General features: G+C 43.3%; 1 long non-coding RNA gene and 2 gene segments (V, D, J or C); 1 reads left to right on the forward strand and 2 right to left on the reverse strand.

Moving 5' to 3' along the window:
* Positions 1-1907: 1907 nt before the first annotated feature.
* On the reverse strand, positions 1908-2889 carry LOC123607243. The segment is given in 2 exon segments: positions 1908-2401; positions 2660-2889. Coding segments are annotated over 2 exon segments (540 nt in total).
* Positions 2890-9142: 6253 nt separating this feature from the next.
* LOC123606261 lies at positions 9143-9974 on the reverse strand. The segment is given in 2 exon segments: positions 9143-9622; positions 9731-9974. Coding segments are annotated over 2 exon segments (522 nt in total).
* Positions 9703-16925, forward strand: LOC123606270. The gene is made up of 2 exons (XR_006716200.1): positions 9703-9805; positions 16503-16925. It is a non-coding gene; the product is annotated as an uncharacterized LOC123606270 (long non-coding RNA).
* The last annotated feature ends 956 nt before the right edge of the window (positions 16926-17881 follow it).

Raw genomic sequence — 17881 nt, forward strand, 5'->3', positions numbered from 1 at the left:
TCATAACCTGTGACTAAGGACAGGAAAGGTTGGGCTGTGGTTGCTCAAGTGAGAAAGAATTTGAGAGTTAGTAATAGAGAAGGTTTTCTTACAGGTCCTTCTGACTCTGTGATATTGTGAGATCCCAGTGGGCACCATATTAGGTGGCTTTATTGGACTTCAGGACATTTTTGATTATCAGGTAAAAGCCTCCATTTTCTTTCTTATCTGTGTCCAAGCCAGAATTGGACTAGTCTTACAGGTAATATTTGTTAATAGGATTGGATATAGGATTCGTTTCAGGGGCCCTGCTTCTTTTCGTTGTTACCAGTGGGTCTACTTGAGGGAATCCCCAGAGTACATGCAACACATGTCAACTGTTCTGTCTGGTGTTTGGGGAGAGGAGAGTTGATCCTGAGAGATTCTCATTTTGGTGGCTCCATTTGAGAACCAAAGGAGTAAAATCAGAGGCGCTTGAATAAATTGAAAGTGGACATAAAAACAGTAAGAAGATAAGAAAGGGGTATAGTCAACATACAAGCCCAAGCCAAAGACCCACATAAATCCATTGGGTTGGCATTGCCAGTGGTTGGTCAGAATGGACTCTAAGAGGGGGGCATGAATCAGGACTGGGAAGACAGGGCCACGCCTCATTCTTCAGAGGCCAGGACATGAAAGGAAAGTTTGTTTTAGAACCAATGAAAGAGCTTCTCTGAAAGACCTGTCTCAATGTTATTTTATTATGTCCCTGGTATAAAGAACCAACAGATCCCAGCACCTCACCAAGACACCTATGTAATAATAATTCAATGTTATCTTCCTTTTGGGGGCAATACCTCCACAATTTTCCTTTAGGTTTTGCTTCAAACACACGTACCCTTGAGCTCTTTTTCATCCCTGAGTTATAGATTTTTCACCAAATTTCACGAGTGTGGCAGCTATATAGCTATCATGAGAATTGGAAGAAAACTCTTACTACTGTATAATAAGAAATGAGAGAATAACCTCAAAACATTATGCAGAAGTATGTACATTTACATGGACATCTTATAGATCATTAGTTTGTAGAAAGTTCCCAAAGCTTGTTGAAATTTAATAATTAATGTAGTTATTGCTTTAGATTATATGACGTTTCTATACTCTGCTGTGAATGAAGAAAAATCTTGGAGGAAGAATTCACAATTGTTAACTTTTCAAAATAAAGCAGATTTTACTGTTGTTTGGAGGACAATGTAAGATGTGACTTTTAAAGAGTCCCTGAGCTCCTGTGTTAGCTGAAATGGCTCAGGGAAGCCGTTCGGTTGTAATGGTTGTAATGGGTTGTAAAGGATGCTGTGATGTGCTGACCCTGTGCTCGAACTGTCCTGTGTGGAACCTCCTTCGGTCCCCAGCAACCCTATGAGAAAGATCTGGTAACGTTCCTGGATCGTGCTGTCAGTTAAGTGGCTGAGCAGGAATTCAAATCCAGGTTTTTATCACTCCAAAGGCCTTATGGGGGCCCCTGGGTGGCTCAGTTGGTTAAGCATCTGACTTCGGCTCAGGTCATGATCTCGAGGTTCATGAGTTCGAGCCCTGCATCAGGCTCTGTGCTGACAGCTAGGAGCCTGGAGTGTGCTTTGGGTCCTGTGTCTCCTTCTCTCTCTGTCCTTCCCCTGCTCATGCTATCTCTCTCTCTCTCTCTCTCAAACAAACAAAGAAAAACAACAAAGGCCTTGTGGTTTTCATCATTCTCCTATTCATTCATTCATTCATTCATTCATTATTCATTCAAAGCCAGCAAACCATTTTGCACATTGGATATGGCTTCCTACCCAGGAAGCTTCTCATAGACGGAGAAGTGGAAAATTCAGGACACTTACAAAAGCCATCCACTCCCCAAGAGTGATAAGAATAGACGATAAAGTGACCTAACTAGAAGAAACATCGGATTACATCCTTGGGCTCCTAGCACAGACCTTGCTGAGGACACAGATGCAGGAGACAAGTCCTGTAGAGACAGTGGTCAGTCCCTGTGGGAGGAAGAAAGGTGTGTGTATGTGTTTGCAGGGGTGTGGGGTCATGGGAGGGTTTTTGTTCAGTGTCAGTGGCGCATTTCCATACAGTGGATCCCAGCAGGCGCAGTAATACAGCCCAGCATCATCCTCACTAATTTTGTGTATCCTCAGGCTCGCTGGCAAATCCCTCTGTCGTTTCCTGGCTTCATATTTTTCCTCACTAACACCTTGTTCGTGGACCACATTTTCATTTGAGGAAATATACAGAATGCGTTTTAGAGGCTGGTCTGGCCTCTGTCGATACCAGTGTATATTTACGTTTTTCTTTAAGACACCCGTTTTTACTTGGCATTCTAAAAATGCTGTGTTTCCTTTTTTCTTGGTAATGGATGGTATGAATTGTGTTATGGAAATGCCTCCATTTGTATCTGAAAGAAAAACAAAAGCAACAATTAGCAAAATTTAGACATTCATTGAAATAATACACCTTTCTTCCCCATTAATGAAAAGCTTGGGGTCAGGGGGTCAACATTTTCTTCTGGAAGAATTCAAGGTCATGGGGAAATTTGTAGTTTACTTTGAATGACCATGTGGGTGGCCTTCTGCCCACATGGGCCACTAGACTGTCGATGCTTAATATCACCTTTCTTCACTGAATGAAATGCCCCGTGGGTAGAGCCACTCACAGCTGCAAAGGGAGGCCACCAGGACCAGCCGGGACAGGAGCCACATTCTGCCCGCACTTGTCAGGAGAGGTGGTTGAATACGGGGCTGATCACAGCGCAGATCTGGTGGCTGTTGCCGTAAGAGGAAGTGGTGCTCTGAGCACACAGCTAAAAACCAGAGGAAGAGACCCACAGAATTTACCCCAAATCATCCTGCAAATAAGGCTAATAACCTGCTTTATCAGTAGATTTCTCTCATTACTGTGCATTTGTTATCCAATGATATTAATGTAAAGAAGCCATTTTCCTGGTAAAGGACTATTGTCCTTCACCAGTTCAAATGAGAGAGTGGGAGGTGGGGGGTAATTCTTACAGTTCTTCTATGAGTTATGAATTATCTGCTTCCTCTCTCTGTCTCTATGTCTGTCATTCTCTCTCTCTTTCTCTCTCTGTCATTCTCTCTTTCTCTCTCATATCTTTCCATTGTCATTTGGGTAATATCTAGTGGCCCATAGTCTTTCCTTATTTCTCTTAAATCCACTGATGAGCCTTTCAGGGCATTCTTCATATCTGTCACTGTGTTTTTTATTTCTTGCATTTCCTTTGATTCTTTCCATCTCTCTAATGAAATGATTTGCCTGATCTTGCATCTTGTTTACTTTTCCTATTAGATTAGATCCTTTAAAGCGTTCATCAAAATTATTTTAAGTTCCCTGATGGTTCCAACATCTTCTGTCATGTCTCAGTCTGGTTCTGGTGACTGGTCTGGGTCCTCACACTGTGTTTCCTCTTGACTTGCTCTATGCCTCTGGGTGTCTGGCTGGAAGCTGGCCACGTTGTGTGGTAGAGTAGATACTGAGATAAATATGTTTTGTGCTTGAAAACGAACACACCTTGGGGTGCCTGGGTGGCTCGGTCGGTTAAGAGTCCAACTTCAGCTCAGGTCGTGATCTCATGGTTCCTGGGTTTGAGTCCTGCATCCGGCTCTGTGCTGACAGCTCAGAGCCTGGAGCCTGCTTCAGATTCTATGTTTCTGTCTCTCTTTCTCTGCCCCGCCCCTCCCTTCCCCTGTTCATGCTCTGTCTGTCTAAAAACTAAATAAACAAAAAATAAAAAAATAAAGTGGACAAAATGAATATTACATTGCAAAAATGTTGTGATCATTATATATATATATATGTAATATGTATACATAATATACATAATATAATATATATGTGATATTGGCAACGTGTTTCCTGGCACTCAGTGATTTCTTCTTTGGATTTGAGCAACATAAACTTTCGGGTAATCTCCAGACAGTTATCTGACTTGGTCCAGATGTTGAACATAGTCTGAGTTTTCAGAGGTTGAGGAAGACGTCCTGGGAAGTGGAGGCCAGCCCTGAGCACAAGCCAAGAAGCTGGCCACGGTGCTCACATAGGGAAGGATGTGGGTAGACACAGACCTGAGAAAAGGTTCCGTGTGGGTTGTCCGGGCACCTCTTGACCTATGTGTCCATCTGACACAGTAGTAAGTACCCACATTTCCTTTTCTTGCGGATTTATTCTCAAGGTCAAAATGGACCCGGGAACACTGTTTTTGGCGACAGAGTCTCATGGTTGATAAAAATCTGTCAGGCTATGCTTCAACCAGTACGAGTGGCTGGATATCATCTTAGACAGTATTTGGACTTTTTCTATATTTCTCAGAAAGATTAGCATTTCAGATCGCTCCAACTTAAATTGTCAAACACAAAATGGGCTCAACACAGAGGAGTTCTGAACACCTGCTTTATAAAGATGCACCATTAAATCATGTCTTTGCTCTCCCACCAAAAGTTGAAACGAGTGAAGAGCCGGTCTGAGCTCAGACGGAGCAGAACGTCAGTACTTCCAACACTGACATCTTGCTGAGGAGGCAGGAAAACAAGAGCTTGATGACCAGATGGTTCAGTCAGTGGGGGAAGGGTGTGATCTGACCCAGGTGGGTCACATGGTCTCTACAGGCCATCCTGTGCTGGCTGCACACCAGATAGGACACCCCGGGGGTGCGCGGAAAATCAAGGGAGACAGCCTTGATTGTGTGCTGGTTTGGGGATGATGAGATTGCCTTATTTCCTTCACACACCCTGTGCCCCTCCCAGGGTTGCATACAGTACATAGGAAAAGACGCCTTTCGTGTTCAGTATGAAACCTTTCACCTTCTGGTTTCAGGGCGGAGTGATGTGAAACAGTGCAGCAATTTCCAATAACTATATCCAATACTGAGATCCCTGTTGATATTGTTTGGATGCCACAATAATTCCAAAGGCGTGAGCAGTAGAATGCATTTAAAAACTTAATTTGGCCCCCACAATACAGATGCAATGCCAGAAAATCCTAATTTCAATGTCTTATCATTCACTTGTTTGGGACAACGCCAGATAGACTAGAGTGTAGACTGGGTCATGGCTTGAAGTCTGCCTAGACCTCGTAGCCTCTCTCATGAGTATGTCAATACCTAGATCTTCTAGAAGTAATTTTGGTATGGAATAACATTAATAGTACTATTTTTTGAGCATCTGCTATCTTTTAGGCGCTGTGCCTTATGTATGTTATCTCATTTTCTCCTCTCAAAGGTCTGAAGACCTTATAGCCTGTTGTACAGATGTAGAAAATGCACCAAACAGATATTAACTCATGTATCCAGAGTCACAAAGCTGGTATCTGCGGGACCCTGGGAACTCAGTGAAAAACTCCTGTGGAAAAAGGGAAAACATAATGATAACAACATAGGTCTCCCATGACTATACCACTGTAGGGCAAACACCATTTTCAGTGCGGTACATTTATTTATGGTTTTTCTTCCACAGCATATACATATACAGACACACATAAAATTATATGATTATATTCAAAAAACTAATTATACCCCTATATAAATTTAAATTATATGTACACATACATATATATAATTTAAGTGGTCATTTACTTAGACTTTATACGATTTAGCTTTATTTTGAACTTATTATTTTTATAGCTGAAATTTATAAATAATTAAGTATACACTTGTACACATCTTACAGTGTATATGTTTCATAAGAAATTATATATAAAATCATTGTAAACCTTTTAAAAATCAGAAGAAGTGCAAAAAATAAAAATAAATATTATCCACAACAGGCTTTACCACTCTTAAAACTCTTAAATTTACCTTGATTTTATTAACATATCATTCACATATCTGTGAGCTGATCACATATGCAGTTCTTTATTCTTTTATTTTTCTCAATATTTTCAAGCTAGTATTTTCTCTTTTTTTAATATTTTTAAGGTTTATTTATTTTTGAAAGAGAGAGAGAGAAAGAGACAGAACACAAGTGGGGGGAGGGGCAGAGACACACACACACACACACACACACACACACACACACACAGAATCCACAGCAGCTCCAGGCTCTGAGCTGTCAGCACAGAGCCTGACGCAGGGTTCGAACCCACCAACCGTGAGATCATGACCTGAGCCGAAGTCGGATGCTCAACCGATTGAGCCACCCAGGCGCCCCTCAAGCTAGTATTTTCAGCCTTATTCCTTAAAGTCCCTATTTTTGGTAGACACCTAGTGTTGCATATTTTGGGTGCAACATTAATTAACTTCACCGTTTTCCCACCGTGGACACCCCCGGGAGGGTAATGAGAAGCTGATACAGCCTCAACCCTTTTGTGTTACTCATAAATGACCCTGTACTTTTAGATCCTGACTTCTCCGACTGTGAAGTATGCAGGGATCCTGCAGGAACCTTGTGAAACGAGATCGGCCTGGCTGGATCTCAGGAGGCCTGGCTGAGGTTTGATTTTCTGCATTTGTAACAAGCTCCTAGGTGAAGCGGAGGCTGCTGGTCCACAAATCAAATGTTGGGCACCAAAAAGTTAGAATACGCATCCAAATGATTTCATTTTCAAATAGGCAGTAATAACCCAAATAATCGCTGCAATGCCCCAATATATTGAGCATGAGGCATGCTCCAAGCGTCGTGAGAACTTTATACGCATTATTGACGTGACTTCTCTCAGGACCTCCTTCAGGTTAACATGTTTCCATTTTAAAATAAGGAAAATGAGTCAGAGATATGTTATACAATTTATTCAGAATAAGTTCATAAATGGGGAGAGTGGCTATGTAATGAAGGGACATTGAAGACACACTAAGAAATAGGGAAACATATAGTAACAATAAATGTCACTTTCAGTGTATCATTCTATGGAGGTGATTGACAAACTACTTCTGTGTAGGGCCACACGATAACATTTTAGGGTTTTGGGGTCTCTGTTGCAACCATTCAACTCTGGAATTTAGTGCAAAAGCCACTATAGACAATTTATGAACATATGGACAAGGTGGTGTTTCAGTAAAACTTTATTACAAAACTAAGGGCTGCTGGGTATGAATATAGTTTGCTGACTTCCTGTTCCATGGCAACCATTATGGCTAATTGTAGTGTCTTAGTTTGTATTTTTTATGGAAGATACAGAGTAGTAATATTATTACACAGAAAATTAAAAATATATAACAATTTTAAGTGTGTCATATGTATATATAGCTATATTCTATATTATTATATACACAATCTCATTATTAAATGTATAGATCAATAAAATATTGAGGATTATGTATACATAATAGATTTTTATTAAATTTTAAAAAATCTTTAAATGTACCAAGAAGAATTAAAAACACCTATCTTTCCAGAGACATCCACTCTTTAAACTTTGAAGAATTCCTTTTCTTCAAAGTTAGTTCTTTTTATGTATTTGAAAGCGTATTACATAAACCAGTTCTGTGTTTAACCTTTTCCTTGAATATGTGGTGAATATGTTCCAGTTTCTTATAGTTGATCCAAAAAACATGTTTTTAATGGCTCCATAATATTTTGTCACTTCAAAGTCTCATAGATGATGGCCCCTTTCCCTCCTGTCACCACTGTAGGGGTTCCTGGTCGTTTTGTGTTAAAAAGTCAGGGTGGCTCTCCCTCCTGAGATCAGTCTCCGTGGGGCCACTTCAGGTGAATTCTGCCCTGCTCTTCTCATTATTAAGTGATATAATCTGTGTAAAGCATTTGACACAGATACGATAAGAAGCTAGGTACTTCTTTTCATCCCCTTCTTTCTGGAAACAGTTCACATTCTCTGACTCTATATTCCCCTCAGGGATCTTCCTACCGTTGCTTCTGTAGATGTGTTAGGGGACAGGTGAGACCCTTTGAGACCCAGGCCCTCCGGGTCCTCCAGCTGGGGACCCACCACTGTCAGGAATCATGATGCACAGAAAGTGGGACACAGGATCCGGAGTTTGCCCCTGGGAAGGAAGACGTTCAGTTTCCGTGGCCTCTCTGCACGTGATAGAAGCACCTGATCCTCAGAATGAGAAGCAGAATGAATGTGTTGTCATTATCTCAGGAATCAGGGATAAAGTGCATGGCAATTATATATTCAGATGTTCACATTTACCAAAGGTACCAAAATTTTCGCCAAGTAAAGGTTTTTTTCTCGTTAACAGTGAACTCTAAAGAGGTGGGAGAGGAGTTGGAGTTTTTTTGTTTTTGTTTTTCTTGAGAGAGAGAGAGAGCTCAAGTGAGGGAGGGTCAGAGAGAGAGGGAGAGAGAGAATCTTAAGCAGGCTCGTGTCCAGTGCGGAACTCAGGGTTCCATCTCACGACCTTTGATCATGACCTGAGCTAAGATCAAGAGTCTGATGCTCAAATGACTGAGCCACCCGGGCGCCCCAAGAGAGGGAGTTTTATAGCTTCACACATAACACAGTGTGTTTCCTTATTTTTGAAAACTCATAGCCATCCAGTTACCAATCACAGATTTCAATTCTCAATAATTATTTTGTGTTTTATTGATGTGTGAAGAACATGCCTTTCTCTTCTTTACAGATGTAGAGACCATGTATTATCTATCTTGTTACCAATCTGATTCTTATTCAGGATCTTTCTTTCTCTTTGTAGAACCCTGGAGATCTAAGTCTTGGAGGCATATCCGCCATGTGGGAAGCATGTGAGGAGCTCAGGGCTGTTTAAAAGTACAACTCTGGTTTTGTCGCCGTATCGATCCCTGGATGTGGAGTGAGGCACTGTCTATCTCTCCAGGATACAGAATTTATACCTTGGAGTCTCCTATTCCCCAAAGAGCTGGTTGCTTACTTCATGGTTTCACGGTCACTAGATTCCTTCAGGATGGTCTCAGTTATTATGTCTGACAGATCATTCCACCTGTGAAGAACTGTAATGCCCGTGAATTAAATCAGAAAGTAAAAATGACAGGAAATATTTATGTCCTTTCCTCTCTTCATTCTGAGCCACTCGGGTGCTAGAAACCTCTGTCTCTCCAGTGAATTAACACACACATGGATTTTTCCCTGATCCAACCACGCGGTGTTTTCAGAGTTCCCAGACAGCTGAATCCAGCGGGAACCAGTGTCAAACTGCTTTCATGGGGACCGTCATTGCTGGTATCGCGTGGGGCTCGCTGTGCGAGCAGAATCTACAATGTCTTCCTGCAAAGGTCAGGAACTACTGCAGAGGGAGAGGCTCCGGCTGGGCACCGGGCTGTGCGGCCTCTGTGGTTGCCCACGTGGAGAAGGATGTGGGTGGACCCAGACCCGAGCACGGTTCTTGCGCAGCTTCTCCTGGCAACTCTGGTGCTGTGGCTCCGGTCCCAGCAGGCACAGAAGTACACGGCCTCATCTTCTTGCTCTAAGAAATTTATTTTCAAAGTTGCAGTGGAAGTGTGAGCGTTTTTACTTGCCTCAAGTTTGTCGCTCTTCCCTCCTAAAGAAACTCGAACGGGGTGTGTTGAGACGAACGTTAGATGTTCTATCTCCTGATCTGGCTTCTGCCGGTACCAGTGTATGGCTGTGTCGATGACCTCAGTGGACATCTTGCACGATACGTGTGCACTCTTCCCCCTTGCTCTGGAAATTGATATTTCAGGTTGTTCCAGTTTCCCCTGCCCAAGGCCAACTGCAAGCCAAGAAGAGAAACCCCCGTGAGCAAATGATATGGAAAAAGGCAACAATAAAGAATTTCTCAATTCTCTCCTGTAGACTGAAGTGACTGGGGGACACTCACAGGCCCAGAGAGACGAGAAGATGACGGCCTCCAGCAGTGACATCCCGCGGGCCAGGCTGGCTCCCCAGGGACAAGGTAAGAAGTGAGGTCCCCGTGAGCAGGACTGGGCAGGCGAGTGATAGGAGGGCGGAGCTGGTTCAGGATTTAGAAGAAGTGGTGGCTTAGAGAGTTTCCTGATCAACCACAGGTATGAGCAGTTCTGGGGCTTCCTGAGTCCCGTGAGTGCTGGGCAGATGGGGTAAGAGGGCCCCCAATCTGGAAAGAGATCCCGGTAGCAATGTGTCTGTCTGGGGTGGGGCAGGATGGTTCTCACACCCACTCAGCCATTCCCCCTGGGATCCCAAACCCCAGAGACATTGCCCAGAGACATGGGGCCATGCCTGCTGGGTTCAGCCCCCATGTGTATCTGCCTCTGATTTGCTGTTGACTCGTGACTCGGATGGGAAACCTGACCTTTACTCTTCTGTAACAACCACAACAACACAACAATCAGAGACTGAAATATTTCATCGATGATTTGAATATGCCACGTGAACAAGCACCAGAGTATCTTTGGGTCTTGTAAGTTCATTGTGATGTCAGCAGGCAGATGAGGACTCAGAGAAATCAAATTTCGTTTATAATCTGGGTGCCTCCGGGAAGGGAGTAAGCTGCAATTGCTGGGGGTCGTGGGTCAGGGCAGTCTCTGGAAACCAGCTTCTACTTGCCCTGGGCCTTGCCACTGTCTCATGAGCACGATGTCACATGTGGGATCATTTTCAAAGCAATGTTGTGTTTCAAACGTAATGGTAAGTGTTAAAATTAATGTACATCCAATGTCCATTGTGGACTTGCTTTTGTTAGGCATATTTCTGAAGGTTTTCCTGTATAATTTATGTAATCCTCTCCCCTGTCCCAGGAGATGGCTGTTGTGATTAATCTCCATGTCACAGATGAGGACCTTAGCAGGTAGGGTCCTGTGGCAGACTGTCCTGAGAGGGAAATCTTCCAGATGTGTGCCCGCTGTATTCCTTTACACGTGACTTCTTTTTTTTGTTTATTAATTTATTTTTGAGAGAGAGAGATAGAGAGACTGCACAGGGTAGGAGCAGAGAGAAAGGGAGACAGAATCCCAAACAGGCTCCCCACTGTCAGCGTAGAGCCCAACCAGGGCTCCAACTAACGAACCATGGGATCATGACCCAAGCCAAAGCAAGAGTTTCTGCTTAACCGACTGAGCCACCCGGGCGCCCCAGCCATGGTTTCATGAGTGACACTCATACTGTCCTGCCCCGGCTTGGCTGGGTGTGGCGGCAGGTCTGGGACAACCCATGATCACCCACAAATGCCAGAGTATGTTCTTGTGAAGTTAACAAACACTAAGGGAATTCAAAGTGGCCCAATGTTGCAATTGAAACAGCATGGACTATGCATTTGGAAACACTTCTGTTCCTCTCTAAGCAACAATTCTTTCTTCCATGAATTAGTTTCGTGGAACCTAATGATGATCACATGAACTCCTGGATGCACACAACATCTGGCTCATTATGTGGCAGCCAGGGGAGCAAATGGATATGAATTCCATGCAGTTCTTTGCCAGCCTGAGCTTTTGACACTTCTGAAAATCTCTGGGGAATGAAACACTGCACCTTGCTTCTCTCTGAGATAATCAGACCATTTCAACATACCAAGTCTCCAAATAGGAATCCAGCCCGATAGGAAGTTAGGTGAAACCAAACATCTGGGGTACAGTTGGTAGCATCTGTGGGGGACAATCGACAACCATCAGGCTGTCTTTTCTCTTCCCTCTGAGACTGAGGCATTGACCCGAGGAAGGTCACAGGACGTAGTGCAGGTTGAGGCTGAGGCCTAGTCAGGGCTGAGGTCTGGGCTTGGGGCCAGAGTTGATGGGAGGGATGCGGTCACAGTCATGATTAGGGGTGTGTGTGATTATTAACTTGGCGTAATGGTAACGTAGGTTTCTGGGGGCCTTTCTACTAGGTCATCGTGTCCTCTTCTACTTCTGCACGTTTTATATTAAGGACCAAAGCAGAACGGACAGAATTGTATGCACCTCGTGGTTGTGGTTCTTTGTCTGTAATTGATCTTGAACAAGGGTTTTCGATCCACAAATCTTGATTTGGTGTTGTCGGTACCTGTGTGCATGGAAAGTGAAATCTGGATACCCTGTAGTGAAAATATCATTTCCATTATTGAAACAAATATTTCTGTTGCTTCCATTATGTATATCCACTTGCAAATCTAAACAAAAGAACAGCATTTCAAGAAAAGCCAAGGTTATCAAGAAATAAAACATGAAATTTAAAAATTTAAAAGTATCACTCAACTAATCTGAAAAGTAGGGAAACAAATTTACATTCGCAGGTGAATACTGTCTGCTCAGGCTGTCTGCCCACAAAGAAGGCTAAGGAGGAGCCAGGGACGCGGGAACAGGAAGAGGAGAGGGAGCCTCCAGGAGTGTGAGCACAGGAGAGGGGTGACTCGAGGCCCGATGCCAGATCGGGCATTTCTGACAGTGCTCTAAATGGCCAGCAATATGTGGGAATTTTATCCATATGTATATGATGCCAAAATAAGCAATCCATTTACGAAGGTAGAAGTTTCCCCTAGGATGATTATTAGCAAGATTATTATTTCGTTGAGAGGATTTTGCTGATTTCAGTAGGAAAGTTGGCCCCAGTTACCAAGTCTGCGATGACCTGAAATCCCCTTTTGACTTTCTAGGTGACAGTCATCACTGGTCCCTCTAGGGACCCTCTGCCCCTAGGGACTCAGGTCAAACGCTTCCATGACCCTTTGTACAGATCTTGACTCTGAATCTCTGGTGGCCCCAGAGCCTGGGGAGTCCTTTTGTTTGTGTGAAGGTGGGAGGGCTGTCTCCTCTTGTCCTCATTGGAAGAAGCCAGGATACTCCCAACTGTATCTTTAGAGAAAGACTCCATAGAATCAATGTCCCCAAGGATTTAAGCTCCCCTTATAGCTGGGCTGGATGTAGTGCAAGAGCCCAACGTTTAATTCTGAATTCTGTCCACCTCCCAATAAGTCTTTGGGAAAGGTAGCTAGGCCAGGATTTCTCAGCCTGAAAATTGCTACCATTGGGGGCTCAGTATTTGTTTGGCATGGGGGTGGGATATCCTGGGCACAGTAGAATGTTTAACATCATTCCTGGCCTCTACTCACGAGATGCCTATAGCACCCCCAACCTGTTGTGACAACCAGAAACGTCTTCAGACATTGCCAATATCCTCTGGAAGGGAGATTGCCTCCGGTTGAGAATCAAGGTTTAGGCCCCTCTTGTAGGATACAGGCCCACCTTATTTCTATGGTTTTGAGTGTGGGCCTCAGCCAGCCAAGGCTGGGACAAAATCATACTCCCATTAACATCCAGCCCACAAAAGTTCCATTCGCTCAATGAACAACGCCATTAATGTACTTTCCTTGGGGATTTCGCTCCCTCATCTGGGTGAGTGTAACAGGAAACAACTCTATCACTTTGTTAACATACAGGTCCTGCCTTGCTTGACCGGCTGTTACCTGTTACTTTCATATATCCTGTGCTAAGTTTCACTTTTGCTACGTCAGCCACGCGTTTTAGTCATTGCTCAATTTCCCTACTGCATCTAGCATGGTGCCTTCCCTTTAGTGACAGCTCTTTAAATATTCATTATCCTTAAATGATCATTCATATTCTACAGCTTATTGGCACAAATGACAGTTGTTAAAATAAAAGGCTAAGTCTTTAGTACAGTATTTACAATTTCCAAGATGCCTACATCCTTCAGCTCGTTTTCTCTAAATGACGCTATCTTGAGGCAAGAAGTGATTCCCAGAGCGATGAGGGTGTAACGTAAGGCTTCTTGGATCATACATGGTGGAACTGAAAGTCACACTTATTTCTCTAATGCCAAGTGCACACAGTGTAGAAGAGAACCCAAAGACATCCCCACTGCTTCTAAATCCCATTCTGCATGTTATCAGCATGACTTACTGGCTGTCTAACAGTGTCCTTAACTACGTAAATGCAGTAAGGAGTTCAGGACCTGACATCTACTTGTCCCTCATTTCATGCCAGGCCCTCCCTGGCAGCCACAGAGGAAGTGAGCATATCTTGGCCATTTGAGTCAAGGCTGCTGTTTTGTTTTCAAACGTCTGAGCTCCAAGAGGCTCCTGGGAGGAACACTCACCATAGTGCACTCCTGTTGTGTCTTATCTGCACCCTCTTTAATCAGGGCCACAAATAATAATGACAAGTGATAGAGTTTTGTTGAATTCTTACTATGTGACAGGCATGGGTCTAAATTCTTTGCATATATAAACTCAGTATACCTCCCAGCAACCCTCTGAGGTAGGAACACTTATTATACCTCTTTAAATGCCTTGGGGGACTGGATCTCAGAATGTTGAGCCGGGTGGTAGCTGTATGTTCTGTGTGGGCACCTATATATACTAGAGAACAGGGTCCTCAAAGGTAGAGAGGGGAACACTCCATCATGAATGTCTGAACTCTACAGATTAAAGTTATTAACACTCTGTATAGAGGTCTCCAAACATTCTTGAATTTTTACCATGGTGCCTCCCTCCTTCACGAACCTCTTCTCTCCAAATTTGGGCACAATGACCTACTATTCACCATAGGGTCTAATGCTCATGTTCTCATCACAAGTGTTATCCCGTTTCTGAGCAACAATCAGGCTGTTACCAGTGGGGCTGGGAGTGCGTCCAGGAGCATTTCAAATACAGCAAACAAAGTGGTCAAAGCAACTTCAATCACCGTGATTGACCTGGAGGTCCTTTACTCTCTTGTCCATGCACCCACGAGGAATATGTCCGCACTCTCCAGTGGGCTGAGAGTGGGGGAGTGGAGCACCAAGGGCAGAAATCAAGGAGCACATCCTTGTGTTCCATCTTGATGCTTCTTTGCTCAATAAACAGTTCTTGTTATGCCTATCTTTCCTCGTAGAAAAATTCTGGGGTCCCAGAAGTCAGAAAAAAATTGACTGCATGATAAAATTCTCTGCAGAAAATTCTCTGCTGATTGTCTCTAAATATACACCACAGGGATCAATTTAAATAGCTCTGTGTGGCTCCCAAGGATGGAATATACCTTATATTTAAAGAAAAAAAGAACATAATCATAAAAAGGATGGTTAAATAAATTCTCTATTTCTGTCCAACATGCCTGCTTCAAATGTTTTCTTTGTTTCGCTTTGCTTTGCTCACCAGTCTGGATCAAGAGCTCAGATTTTATAATCAGACAGATCTGGACTCAGATTCCAACTTGCTCCTTATTATCAAGGCACTTGATTTATCGAGGCATCAAATTTCTAACATATCTGTAAAATTGAGACGATGATAATAATGAATAGTTATCTCACAATATTGTTATTAGAATTACATAACAAAAAGTATGTGAAGTATTTAATACAGTGCCTAGTACATAAGGAATATTCAATTAACACTAGCTGTTAGTATATTCTTATCAGAATATTACATTATATTTATTAATTTTTATATGGAACCGAGCGCCTTGAGAGAATGAGTACACATTCAACTCTGAACACATAAACTAGTTAATTCTTCGTTTTGGTTTGGCTGAGCAAAGAAAAAAAGTAGAGTCAAAGAAATCTGGTGACTCACAGACATGCAATACAAATAAAGCATAAGATAGCCATACAAATGCTAATTCCACCACGTCCAAAATGAAACTGCAGATTTTTGCTAATTACTCTGTAACTTCCACTTAGAAGTTAAAAAAATAAAGGCAACCGAACCACAGTACATAGGAATGACCAGCTTGTGATTGAAAAGTTAACTGTTGACTCATAGATGGTAGGCAAGCAGATAAAGGAAGGACAGGAGAACGGATCAATTATGAAGCAAGAGAGGCTATATTTTAGTCGACATTATGAAAGTAGCAGGCGTTTCTCTAGCCCCAGATATCTAATAAGAGCTGGGGTTGTTTCACTACCCTACTTGCGTATTATATTAAAGAACATCAGGAACACAGAATTGGATTCCTCATAACATTGGTGAATAAAGCGCTATAATCATTCGTCTACACATGGACTTCTTTTAGGTTACTCCTTTTATTCTACTTACACGATGATGACTTACTTAATATGTCAACAAATACCACAGAATCCACTATGTAACCAAAGAACAAAAGCATTACAAATAATCTGCATGCTACTTTCTTAGTTCATCAACCAGAAGAGCACAGAATTTAATGATAATCTCGCAAAACTTGTCCAGTTTCCTGTTTTGTTACTGCAGGAACAGGGCACATCCTGTTCTGTTAGATACAGGTCCTTGGTGGCTTTGTGGAAACTGAAATGAAACAAACTAGATAAAATGGTCTCCCTGCTCCCGTTTTAGTTACTTAATGGGAAACATGACCCACTTATTTGGCCATCTGCTTTATTTCTTCCTTTTGCTCCTGCAGATGAATGGTCTACCTCTCTTTACCTTGTCCTGGGCATTACGAGGCGGACCCTAGTGGACTACATGGATGGTTTTCATTATTCTCTGGTTACTGTTTGGAAGCAGTCAATGGAAGCGTCAGGAGGAGGCAGGAAAGTGGGAGCAGAGTGAGCTCAATGCTCCCTCCCTGACAGGTGGCCTTGGGTTGGCTGCATCCTCCCCTGGAGCCAACATATAGGGCCCTCTACCCCAGGACAGAGGTTATGCTCAGGACCCAAGAGGTATAGGTGGGAGTGGCCATTCCCTTTTATTCCGATTAACCCACTGGAGGAATTTGTTTCTTTTCTTTCAGGGCCTGGATCCACAGGATTGGAAATCTTGTGCCCAAAAAGAAATGCTTTTGTCTGGTAACATGGTGATGGTTCTTTGAACTTCAGTTTCTATTGGCCAACATTGGATAGAAATCGGAGCAAAGATGTCCATTAGTGGAATCCACAGGGGTTAGTCTCAGCGGTCCCAGAGCAGGATGGGGAGCATCGATCCTGGGGATGAAACAGAAGATTTTGGAGAATCCACCTTTATGGCCCTCAGCATCCACACTTGTCCTTTGACTAGGAGAGAAATGGGTTCCCCCAAAGAAGGGGACACACAGCGTCCTAATTGAAAGTCTATCTTCTCTGTCACCAGGTGAAGATACATGAGGTTGACTTCCAGCAACCTTCCATGAAAGCTAGAAGACTACGTTTTCACACAATAAAAGTACCAATCGACTTGATGGAAACTATGGTTGTGTGTGATTCTGCTGGAGACCATCTCATTCCTGCATCTGCATGTGGGAAAAAGATACATAGAGAAAACAAGGAAGTTACCGCACAGTGTTACTAAGAAGACTGAGTATTTGTGCCACTCTCCGTAGTACTTGGTACTGTCCTACGCAGGGGAAAAGACACACTCAGCCCAAGTACCTACTCTGAGCTCTCCGAGCATGACCCTTGTCTCTGACTTGGAGTCCATGGGAATCAGGAGAGAAAATAAGATTTTTTAGTGAAAGAAGCAAAGGTTGTTTGAGAAGAGGGGAGAAACGTGATCAAGACAGAGTCAGTTACAGGTCTTTCTAACCATCACATTTCACCTGCTGTGTCTAAGTGCTCAGTAATATGCAGACATTTTAATATTAAAAACTACCTGCGGGTTCCCTGGGCGGTTGAGTCTGTTAAGCCGCAAACTCTTGGTTTCGGTTCAGGTCATGGTCTCACAGCTATGGGATGGAGCCCCGCTGCTGGCTCTACGCTGAGGGCGGAGCCTGCTTGGATTCTCTCTCTCTCTTTCTCTCTCTCTGTCCCTCCCTTGCTTATGCATGCACTCTCTCTCTCCTTCAAAGTAAATAAATAAACTTTGGAAAACAAGCAAGCAAGAAAACAAAAACAAAAACAAAAAACACCTAAGTGAATCTCTCTCTCTCTTTTTGTTTAATTGATGTCTGTGCTAGGCCTTGACCGGGGACTCCCACAGGGGGTACAGCTGGCTCCTTCCACTGCTGCTGCTTGAGCCTCAGGTTTTCCTTGTATTTGTTCAGCAGGCGGAGCATGGCATGTGTCTTCTTGGGCTGCAGATCTAAGGGCTTGTACTTCTTAGCCTGGAGACTCTCCTGAGGTTCTCTGGTTGATGAGGGTGAGAACAGGGCATGATCTCACAGCTCGTGGGTTCGAGCCCCACATCGGAGCTGTGCTG

Source organism: Leopardus geoffroyi, chromosome A2 (genome assembly GCF_018350155.1).
Source record: "Leopardus geoffroyi isolate Oge1 chromosome A2, O.geoffroyi_Oge1_pat1.0, whole genome shotgun sequence".
Classification (NCBI taxonomy): Eukaryota; Metazoa; Chordata; class Mammalia; order Carnivora; family Felidae; genus Leopardus; species Leopardus geoffroyi.